The 12,493-nt window shown below is 31.9% G+C and overlaps 1 protein-coding gene across 1 annotated transcript; it reads left to right on the plus strand.

Moving 5' to 3' along the window:
• Positions 1-308: 308 nt before the first annotated feature.
• LOC123657247 lies at positions 309-12,119 on the plus strand. Its single transcript, XM_045592822.1, has 6 exons — positions 309-402; positions 5,447-5,622; positions 7,048-7,221; positions 9,022-9,119; positions 10,639-10,740; positions 10,954-12,119. The coding sequence occupies exons 1-6, from the start codon at positions 309-311 to the stop codon at positions 11,327-11,329; spliced, it is 1,020 nt and encodes a 339-aa protein (XP_045448778.1). The 3' UTR covers positions 11,330-12,119.
• The last annotated feature ends 374 nt before the right edge of the window (positions 12,120-12,493 follow it).

Here is a 12,493-nt window from a genome sequence, read left to right on the forward strand (position 1 = left end):
GTTTTCAGTCCACCTAGTTGGAGGGCGGTGCTTCTTTTGTCGAGACGTGGTCGCCATTCGAGTCACCTTTCTTCCCCGTCGGTTGTTGGTTCTTCTAACAACATGATGACGTGATTCTTAAAACCGGTATTTTTTGACCGCTAATTTAATTTTATTATACAAAAATGTATTAAATTATAGAGCGATATAGTAAGACTTAACTGAAAAAGCTCATTATATCAATAAAAATAAACAATAAATAAATCGTTTGTAATAAAAATTTATAGTTTTATTTTTATTCGCAGTAATACCATGTGGCGAGCAATGCGATGAACCAGGTGTTGCTGGCGCTGCTGCTGCTCGTGACGGCGGCGCGCGCGCAACTCCGTCCCGCAGACGCGCCGCCTGCCACCAACGATACACGTGAGTGAGTCAAAAAAAATATATGTAGCTATACCAGTCGGCTGTTATCTATAACACAAGCATTAAGTTGCTTACTTTAGGAACAGATGACCGTGTGTGTAGGTATGTTGTAAATATTTATTTATTATTATTTATTTATATTATGATTCAAACTATGGATGTTATAGAGCCGCGAATGAGTCGCCACAGCTTAAACTATTGTACATATATCCGAAATAAAATTCTTTCTATAGCCATAGCATAAACTAAGCAGTGGGAATTTAAATAATATCTTTTATTTAAATAAACATTAATAAATAAATTAATTTAAACAATAGCACAAGCCGTGCGCGTGCTTTAGTATCATAGTTTAGTACGCCAACCAATTTTGGATCTAAAACATTGTGTTTAACGCTGTTTTATATAGAATACCTATTCAGATTTTGTAACAGTAACTAATACAATAAATGTTAATTATTAACTCAATATAGTAATAAATTATAAAACTAAAGTCAAATTATAGTACCTATCTAAAACCGAAAGTAGAGGATAATCAAAAATAATTTAATATCTGTAACCATAATCGATATACTATTATTTTTCAAATATTTGTGTCTATATCCGTATTCGAACTTTCACATCCGTTATATCTCTGATTCTAACCGCAATGGTAATATATTTACTATTTCAAAGAAAAATACAGAATAGAACTGAAAAAAAAACAATGTGATGTTTGACCAAATAATAACTCTACCGATAGCGTGGAACCCTTGAAAAAAATGGTGGAGTAGGAGATCTACAATCATAAAAAAAAAAAATTACTGGAATAATTAAAATTCCAGATCCAGCTCGCTGTCTCACACATTTCACGACGTGTTCGAAATGGAACTGTTCAGTAAATAGAAGTTGAGAGATCCTTCCCATAATTGCATTTGTAACTCTAAAAGAAGTCGATTTTAATATATCTAAAAATTACTCTTAAATTATTGTAAAAAATAATTTTATGTTTTTGGAACGAAGTTCCTTATGACAGGCTTTTGGCACATTTGGCTGGGCGACCGAACTGAAAAAAATGTGATACTAAAACCGTAAGAAAAATATATAACGGAAGTGACGTAATATCAGTCACACGACTGTATAACATGACGTTTGTAGAACTAAAATATTACTAGTAAACTTTTTTAAAATTATTTATGTAATTTTATACTGTCGACAAAAATAAATAAAGACATATGTTTTTTTATTTCACTAATAGTTTGAAGTATTATTATTATTTTTATTTTGTTTGATTTATTTTATTTTACGGCATTTGTTATTTTCTAAAATACTAAATTTCCTAAATACTTTTATTTACTTAATAAAAAACCAATCAAGAAAATTAAAAAAAAATCAAGAACTAGAAAATATATATAAGATTCAATCGGTCCGCAGTCGACCGGATCCGTTGAAAAAAACCGTTGACACCGGATTGCAACCTCTAATTACGAGCCCAATTCGTATACAGTTTCATGAGAATACCCAGTTTCATCTAAAACACGAAAAAAAAACTAAAATTAAAATATATATTTCAATTGCAGAGTGCTCTTCAAAAGTTCATTTTAAAATATCTTCAATGTAAACATTTGTATTTGCTATAGTTTTATCATAAGTACCTCAGTAGGTATCTCATTAAAACACAAAATAAGTTTCAAAACAATTTTTAAAGAATCGTGTAATTGTAATTTTAATCCTTATCTTTTTATGCGTATGTCTATGACACGAAGGTTTACTAAAAGTAGGTACAACAAGTAATTATATGAATCAAAGTCGTTATGGACGTAAAATTTCTTATCTAGCTGTGGATACGGATATGGGTATTATAAATAATTATAATTTATTAATTTAGGATACGAAAAAAATTAAAATTATCAATTAGTTTGGCATAGTTTTAGTTACGGATATTATACTTTTACGGAATTGCACAATATATAACATAAAGATATTTATATACTTGCATAATTATCATTTGGTATTACAATCATTCATATAAGTTTTGTAGCGTCTTATTTTTAAGAGTATAGTTTATAGTTATATATCTTACAATATATATGTTTTAAATATCTGTAAACGTAAAATTCTATTGTAACGTATTTATTACGTTGCCACGAAAATTGTCTAGCACCAATTTAGTATTAGAAATAATACTCAGTATGTCAGCTTGACGTAGCAAAAGTAATAACATATCTTATTCAGACTGCCTCTGCATCTCAAATTATTCGAAACTTTTTGTTCGATTCGGTTACGATTACGTAATAGATCTTTATGTTAAATATCCAACAATTCTAATTACGCTTACGAAACTTTGTATATTTCTAATATGAATAACATCGAAATGGTGTAATAATATAGGGATTGCAGTGAACTGCATTACTCAATTTGGAATAAATATTAAAAACTCTACTAATCACCCCTTTTTTCCATCATTTCAACCCGACAACAATATGAGTGCATCTCTTTATCGTTTAATTTATTAGATAACTAATGAAATTTCAATAGAGCGCTCAGAACGAGAATATGCTTCAAAAAGGCATTTTCATCCGACATTTCAATGGGAGCCAATTCAAACATTGACACAATGATGCACAGCGTAATGTGAATAAAATACAGTGGCCGACTGTTCGATCGGTCAGTCCCGTTAATTGAATGGCACACTAATCGCGTATTACACGCACTTTCCCTTTAGATTAGAAAGTGCCCAAAATAATTATTTCTTGCGTAATATCTGTCTTAATACCGAATACTACCTAGGTACGTATACATTATAGCAATTTACCTTCCTTATATGTTATTATCTATTAGCTATTAAAAATATATTCGTTAAGGTTCTATAAGTAATAGATATCAACGGAATCTTATAGCTATGACTCGCTGGTTCTTCATTAGATAGTCACAATGCTGTATCTTCTGAATTTAGTTAAAAACAGGAACAAACAGGAAACTTGCCTTTGTACTTCATGGAAAAAATGCAAAAAGTGCAATGCTAATTCGAACTTGTCCGGTTTTTAAATAGCTTCATAAAAAAATCAGGTAAAAACTAACACTAACGGTATTCTTAAATGCTGCGACAAAAGTTGGTCAAACGGAATTGTAAAAAAAACATTGTACCGTTTAACATCATAATTAGCTAATTTAGTAATGAATTATCAACTTATACCGACTTGCAATGTAGGTAGATACGCGACCTTACTGCCGTAAGTTAAAGGACAAATGTTTAAATTAAACATAAGCATGTACGTAACATGAGGAATTGTATAGTTTAATTTATATTAAATATATATTTACCTACTTACATGTATAAGTATATTTGTATGTAAGGCGTTAAGATAAAAATTTAATGAACTTAACACATCCTAACACTAATTCTTCGCGCAGGCTCTTAATTAAAATTAAGGGAACGAGTTACTTAATAAGTATGTTTAAATTTATTTTTAATTTTCAATCGAATGGACGTACTACATCCTCATTTGATTGATGGAAATGATTTGATTCATTTATTTCAATACCTCTACAACCGATTACAATCGCCCTCTTCAAACTGTCCTTTTATGACGTCATCCATTCGCAAAATATCTTTGTGTTCTTGCACGTTGATTTCAAATCAACATTGGTAATTTTGTTGAATTGAATATGCTTCGATATGGTATGGTTAATTACCATACCATATCGAAGCATATTTAATTCAACAAAACAATTAATAGTCAAATCAAAAAATAATTCAATAACGAGATTCTCAATTCGACTGTATGTTTTAACCGACTTCCAAACAAGGAGGGAGGTTCTCAATTCGACAGTTTTTTTTTATGTATGTTACATCAGAACTTTTGACTGGGTGAACCGATTTCGACTTATGTCGTATGTATTATATGTATGTAATCCTGCACCGAGTAATAAGCTTTATCTATTGATTTTTTTTTTAATAAATACTTTAAATTTATGTTCAGACAATTCCAAAATCGTTTGTGGTATTTTATTATACATGCGAATACCGTGACCCAGAAAGGAAACGTTTACTTTTCGCAGTCGGAAACTTGGAGTTACAATTTTGTTATTCCTTCTTGTGTTTACAATGCGATTATTACTATTTATTTCAAAACAATGAATATTCTGGCGGATATACATAATATTGTTATAAATATACTGCGACGCGATCGTTAATATGTTAACCTTTTGGAAAACATCCCGTAGGGAGACTCGAGCTCCAATATCGTAAATGCCGCGAATAGTCCTTTTTTGCAAGATAAATATAGTCTCAATATCTGCAGCATTACCCCACAGTAACAGACCGTAAGACATAACACTATGGAAATAGCTAAAATATATTAAGCGTGCAGTTGCAACGTCGGTCAGTTGTCGTACTTTTCTAACTGCGAATGCCGCGGAGCTGATTCTACCATTCAAGGATGACAAATGGGAATTCCACTGAAGTTTTGAGTCCAAATGTATCCCTAAGAAAACTGTAGTATCATTGACAATAAGCCTCTCGTTATTTATTATAAAATTGTAATTTGGATGCTTAGCATTAGGTAACGAAAACACAACGCACTTGGTTTTTTTGGCGTTCAAAACCAAGTTGTTTATTTTAAACCAATCTTGAATTCGCGACAAAGAAGCGTTCACGTCGTCATAATTTACTTTTTTCCTATCAACTTTAAATATTAGAGAAGTGTCATCTGCAAATAGGACTATATCACAAATATATTTAACATAAAATGGCAGATCATTTATATATATTAAAAAAATAAATGGACCCAGAATCGACCCCTGTGGAACGCCCATTTTTAGCACAGATCCAGAAGACTTCGTTGCGTTTATTGATACGTGTTGAATTCTATTAGATAGATATGAAGCAATTAGATTAAGAGCTCTACCATTAACGCCGTAAAACTCAAGTTTACTTAATAAGATCCCGTAATGTAAACTGAAGTCGTTTTTTTTTATTTAATGACAAGCAATTATGTAATTATATAGAAAGGTTTTAATGAAATAAAATGATCCTCATAACTTCATCGGGCCTCTCCAATTTCAGAATGCGGTGCAGAGTGTGTACGATGTGCAGCGGACGGGTGCGTCAAGTGCGCTCGGCTACTCGTCTGGCCCGGCGGCTCGTGCACGCACGACTGCCCCGCGGGCACTCGCGAGTCCTGGGCCCACGATGACCATCTCATGGGTCGCGTGTGCTATCCTGCCCATACGTATAACGAAGTCAGTTATATGTGATTTTTCCATTCATGTAGTGTTGTATTACAATAACTTTACAAAAACAAATAAATAGAAACAATACGCTCAAATTATAGAGCAAGAAATTATATTTTTTTGTTTGTTTGTTTATCATATTTATCTACTCGACGTCATCTAAATTTTTTTAGCTTAGTATTTAAGGTGCCTTAAGATTTTTGTTTAATTATATTTTTGGAAATACAAAATATATTTAAAATAAATCGACGTAAATAAGAATAGGTACGTAGAATTTATTATAAAGTATAAAATTTTAAACTCTTTCTGATGTAGCGATTAGAGAGCAGTTAGTACGAAAGGTTTTGAACAAGTGTCATTTAACGAAAGAGCTACTATTCAGCAGTAGAGCATTTCCAACCGTAATCACCTTGGAAAAGTAGGAATACAACATCACTAGTTCATTTAGGTTACAAGCGCATACACGGTATGAGATAATTTGAAATGCAGATGCCGCTAGGGAATAAAAAACTATATATAAAACAGACGTAAAAGATCAAAAATAGGTCACAAGTTCGGCGTGAAAACAAGCGTCATATATACTTATATGAACCCTGCTTTGATGTGTTCCAAATGAAGCAATTTTGAACATTGAATTAATCAAAGTAGTTAACAAATTGTAGTGAATATCAGCCTACACGTATTTGTTTACATAATATGATTAATAGAGGTACAAATCATTTGTTGAATTCATATTTTAATAGTAATGAATATTTTCTTGTCATGTCGTTAAAAGTTCATTATAAACATTTATTGTTTATTATTTAAAATATTTAAATTAATTTGCACTGCCGGTAACAAATTTAGTTTTTATTAGCGATCAATTATTTCTTATTTCAACTTCAATCGTATCCTAACGGTTACATTTAAATATAATCTCGACTAATCTTTTTATAAGAAAAAGGAACTGTTTTATCTGTAATTTAAACGTATCTACAGTTTTTTTTTTAGTGGTATTAGTTAGCTTAATATAAAATACTTAGTGAAGCTACGTCGGTTTTACCTACGTAGTACCTACCTATATGTTCATTCCTTTCATTTAGCTGTCAGCGTTTTTATCATGAATTATGAGATGTCATCCCAATTAAATAGATCGATTGCCACCTGATCTTTCCACAATTAAGGGCAAACTCTGAAAACTGAATTATTTTTCTCTAGCAAGAATAACGATCCTTACTATTTATAATATCCCACGTAGGAAAACTTATAAAGCAAACATCGAGATTTAAAAAAAAATTGTACTTATTATTAGAAATAGGAAATCTTCTCCAAGAGTACTCGAATCGAAGGCACTTAACAATTCGAAAGGCATATTTATTATGACTACGTATAAAAAGTTATAATAGTTAATGTAAATAAGAATAAAAGAGTGTTCATAATCGTGTTTAAATGCAGGTACTAGTGGGCGTCGCGTGCGGTGCGATTATTTGCATAGCGTTAGTAGCGGCTATTGCTGCGTACGCGCGTTGTCGGAGTCACGCGCGGTCGCAAGCGCAGCCTCTGCCACAGCCTAACCAGGATGATGACGCACAACTACGCGAGTTTCACAAACAGCTCGATTGTTTGAGAGTAAGTATAGGAAAATTAGGCTAAGAATATTTTAATTATAGCAAACTTCCTTTAAGGCTTTTTAATGGCGTCAAGTTTTATTCAATTTTTAAAATCAATAAAATATACAATTCAATAAATATATTGAGTAAATGACGATAATATATCGGGGTTAATAAATTCAAAATTAATATATTAAAAAATGGTTGGCTTAAATAATATAGGCAAAGTCACTGACTTTACGCAGGAACGCGCTATAATTACGGTTTTCACGTAAATAAGTATGTTATTTAGAAAACAACGCCGCTGTCGCCGTGCCGCCCCGGTGAAGCGTGAATGAGCCCTAACGTACCGTAAAAACAACACGCTAATATTCACGAGCTATAGCGGCAGTGATATGATACCCTGTCTCACTTTCGAAAGTTATAAAAGGAGATCTTGCCTCACACCACTCTCACTGTCGATGCCGTCCAAACCAGTTGTGTTTGCAAATCACATAGATATTCACTCGCACGTGTCTTATATCCCTCACGTTTATGTATCCCCTAGTGAATATCGTATATCAAGATCAATAAAACGCGATTCTTGTATAATTTGTTTCAATTTAACTCGATTAATTCTTATCTTCTTCGTTTTCTGCGAATCATATGTTAGATACTGTATTTAATTTCATAGTATGTCATTAAAATCTTAAGAAATGAACGCTTGAGACAAACTATTTTATGGAGATTTTGTCTGTAGAAAAGGTAAGAAAATATTTGATTTATTGACGACTGCATACGTCATTAACATAAATACTGCATAGTTTCGTTTACGGATCCTGGTTTTGGCTACAAAATTAATACTAGTTAAAATTAAACAGATGTTAAGAAATACAGCGCTAATTCTTATTACGAAATTTGGAAACAGGGCATGTCGGCTACGGATTTAAAACTCGTATAAGCGATGATACTTTCCGGCATTTGCAACGAAATCGAGCTTGCAAAATTATATGAAATCTCTAGTTATGTCGTAATAATAATGAGTTCTTGATAAATATCAACAGAAACAAAAATATTATTGACTTTTTGTTATATATCATCTGTGTATTATACAATATCGAGGTTTTATAACACTAAATTTATTTTTTAATTATTGATATACGCGTTGGCGCAACGGTCACAGCACTGGTTTTTGGCTGTTGCGCTGGCGGTTGCGGATTCGATCCTCGCACATGAAAAACATTTGTATTGGCCATACAGATGTGTGCCGTGGTCTGGATGTTTGTGCAATCCTTGTGGATCTACACGGTGCCTCGGAGAGCATGTTAAGCCGTCAGTCCCGGTTGTTATCATGTACACCTGATAGCGATCGTTACTCATAGTAGGCAATATATCCGCCAACCCGCATTGGAGTAGCCTGGTGGATAAAACTCTGATCCTTCTCCTAGAAGGGGAAAGAGGCCTATGCCCAGCAGTGGGATATTACAGGCTGAAACAAATATAGTACTAAATTCATTGAGATATAGTACTACTGATACTTATGATTTGTATATTACAATAAACCCTGCACTCTCACTGAAATTAACATATACTTACAACTAGTGTGATTATTTCAAATTACCTAGTTGAAAAATAAAAGTAAGAATTTATATATTACGGAATTCGAAACACCCATTGTATAATATCTGTAAATTTTAGCCCTCTACCTACAAATTTAACTATATGATACTACTAGGTGTACTGGTATACATCTGTACATCTGTGGTCTACTGACAGACTGCAATTTTTTTTTTTCATAATATATTAACGGTAAACTCATCATGTTGTTACATTATTTCAGCCACATGCATATACTTTGCTGGCGATACTAAATCATACACGGCATCAAGTACGAGAACTCTATCAGCTTGGAAACAATGACGCAGCAATGGCGTACAGGTAATAACGAAACATAATTTTTATATTTACCAATACATAAGTAAAATAATACAGAAAGAAACAAACAATATAATTTGTTTTAAAATATTACCTTTTCCATACTCAAAGTAATGTATTCATATTATACGATATTTTTTTTTTGTAATAAAAATATTGCTAAAGAATTAAAGTAAACATGTCAATTAACCTCGATACTAATTTCCCTTCTAAAGGTGTTCTTAAGTTTTACTTCAATATATATATATATAATGATATAAACCATATTTACTTTAAAACAGTAATTAAAATGCCAATTTTTTATGTGTAATCTATAATATAAAAATGAGTCGCTGAATGTGTTGCTAAGCGCAAAACTCGAGAACGGTTGGACCGATTTCGCTAATTCTTTTTTTAAAATATTCCTTGAAATACGAGGATGGTTCTTACGGAGAGAAAAATTCTAAAAAAAAAATTAATAAAATTAAAGAATCGACTGTTAGGCGATACGAAGTTCGCCGGGTCAGCTAGTTTTATAATAATAATATTTCGGGGCTGAAAGACCGTATCTCGAAATACGATTTAAGGTAGACAAAAAATATTTAAATGTTTTGGTTCATTGTTTTCTTATTTAGCATACAAAATTGGCGATTTAAAGGTTAGTAAATAAGCAAGTACATAAAGCTACGTACTTACCCGAAGCATCAAATGATCAAAGTAATCATTTTTGCCTTAAGGTAACTATTTAATAACTATCTTTACTGCATTTAAGACAAATGTGGCTTTGTTTGATTTATTTTGCTGGTAATTAACCGACTTAAGCTTTTTTTATTACGTATGTTATTACCCCAGAACTTTATACTAGATGGACCGGATTCGATGATTCTTTTTTTTAATCAACTATTTAATTTGAATTCGTTTTTTCGGGATTTATACCATGTACCTTTTTATCTTTGAGGCTCCGATATTTCGGCGCAGTTGCATGCGCCATGGTCACGGAAGAACGGAGCCTCAAAGATAAAAAGGTACATGGTATAAATCCCGAAAAAACGAATTCAAATAAGGTTAAGAACCATGGAAATTTAAATCAACTATTTAAATTAATAAATCATTATTTTTTTAAACACCAAGCACCAAGCTTGTCACATGGTCCCATTTAAATTTTATCGAGATCTGATGAGTAGTTTTGGATTATCTACTGCGTATTTACTTGACTATTTTTTCATTTAGCTATGTTGTATTACTGGTTTATGTAATTGAAGTCAGTTTTTTTTTCGTTTGCTAGAAAACACAATTATTCTTTTTGAAATGCATAATTGTCTTTGTGCTTATAATTATTATAAGTAATGAACTGAACGTCGTTGAATCGCTTCTACCATTGGGTTTAATAAACGAAACTAAAAACTTTAAATTTACAAATCTACTTATACAGAAATGATTAAGAGTTATTGAAAATGTTAGCTTTTGAAATTCACAACTTTTGAGCCCTGAGCTTCTGTTGTGCCTTATCTATCAAAACTAATTACTGTTCTTCTTCACCTAGTTGTGTGCTGAGTGACCTCGCAAAGCTGTTAATACTTCTAAACAAACAACATGTACCTGTGGTACCAGATGAGTGGCAACGGCTTGCTAGTTGGGCTGAAAGGTATTACTTAATTTAAAAATATTTTAAGTGTTAAGTTTAATTAAATGATACAATTATAATTTTGTGATTGTTTATCAGAGCGACACTGAAATCTAGTTACCTAGTTATAACTTGTGTTTTGAAATTTTGAATCCATAATTTTACTCTATACGCTGAAACCGTGACGAGTTGTGATTTTAGTGATGGATTTTTGACCTATTTTTTTCTTTTTAGAATATTAAAACGTTACCGTCGTGTAAGTTTGGGGCAGCAACAACAAGAACAATTGGTAAATTTCCTGCCATCGCCACCGAGTCAGGGATCGGGTTCAGAAACTACCCAACAATCTTTCACGACCTTCAAACCACCTTCTTATTCTCCATCTTCCTTTGAAAGTCACATACTGGACAAAGATTTAGAAAACCAGTGCGCTTGGAGCGACACAGGAAGACCGCCGAGCTATTCACAGATAGAGAGAGAAAGTGAAACTATTGTCCTCTCGGATCCTTGGGAGAGGCGCCCTATAGTTAGAAGAGAAAGCGTATGGTTAGAGGACGAACTCTTTGAAATGACGAGGCGGCCTCAAGACGAACTCACGACGGAACTGTAAACTTAGTTTATTCTTATGCAATTATAACAAGTACAAATTTCGCTAGAATATATATATTTTTTAATTTAATTGCAAGATCTATGAACTGAAGGTATGATTGTGGTGCTTTTGTTGTATGGTAGATGAAGCACCAGCTTTAAAAATAATAATAATAATAAGTAAATAGTTTTATGTGGCGCCTCTGAGTATTCTCTTCTCTACCGTATGCTTATATTTTTACCACAGTGACAAATAAAGATTACATACAACAAGTGTTAAGTAAACGGAGCATGTGATCCTCCTCAATTTGGATAAATCGTTTTAGTTCAAATTATTAAGTAAATAAAGACATTGTTCTTTTTATTGAACCAATTTTATAATAAGTAATGTAAACTTATAAAGCGCAACCAAAGTAGGTAGGTATAAAATATATGTCTAGTCTAATTAGTATTCTTCATCGGCAACACTTAACGCAATATTTCTCTTGGCACTTAAATTTATTAAAAATTTTGTTTCATTTTACAGCTTTAACTTTCACAATACCACCGCACTTAGATACTCTATACGTAACAAACAAAATTGATTTAACAAGAAGTAAGAGACAAAAAAAGTAAAACGTCCACCTAATAAAGTTCTACTAAAAATTCTTAATAAGGAATATATCTACTGCTAATAAAGATACTTTAGAATAAAATTAAATTTACAATGTTAAAACAACGACCTAGACTAGACGATCATTTATATAAATATAATGTAAGATGTTGATATGTTTATGAATTTTCATGTTTGTTAATAAAAAAAAATGAGTGCACTGTTTTTTTTATACATTAAACTTTTTATTATATTTTAAAACGAATTCCCTGTAAATAGTAAAAACATTGTCGATAATTTTTAATCTTAATAAGGATGTTATTGTCAAGGAAGGATACACAAAGAAGGTTTCCGAAATGATGACATTTCAAACCAACCACTTGAACAAGCACGAAAAAGATGAAATGATAAAAACGCAGGATAATATCTTTAAATAACATAACATCTTAGTACCAAATTAAATTGTTAATTTTATTGCTGAAAATATCACCGTAAGTATTTGTAGTACATTTTTACCTACTTAAATTAATAAGGTAAATAAATAAATGTTTAACACTCAACGGTCCCCAATAAAGTGTGGGCCCTATGTCGTGG

The sequence above is a fragment of the Melitaea cinxia genome, chromosome 10, assembly GCF_905220565.1.
Source record: "Melitaea cinxia chromosome 10, ilMelCinx1.1, whole genome shotgun sequence".
Taxonomy (NCBI): Eukaryota; Metazoa; Arthropoda; class Insecta; order Lepidoptera; family Nymphalidae; genus Melitaea; species Melitaea cinxia.

Bases quoted from the DNA above. Each gene is read 5' to 3' on its own strand.
- LOC123657247 (XM_045592822.1), top strand. From the start codon at position 309: ATGAACCAGGTGTTGCTGGCGCTGCTGCTGCTCGTGACGGCGGCGCGC. The intron at 5,623-7,047 runs GTCAGTTATATG...GTTTAAATGCAG, and splicing joins CTGCCCATACGTATAACGAA to GTACTAGTGGGCGTCGCGTG. The intron at 9,120-10,638 runs GTAATAACGAAA...TTCTTCACCTAG, and splicing joins GACGCAGCAATGGCGTACAG to TTGTGTGCTGAGTGACCTCG.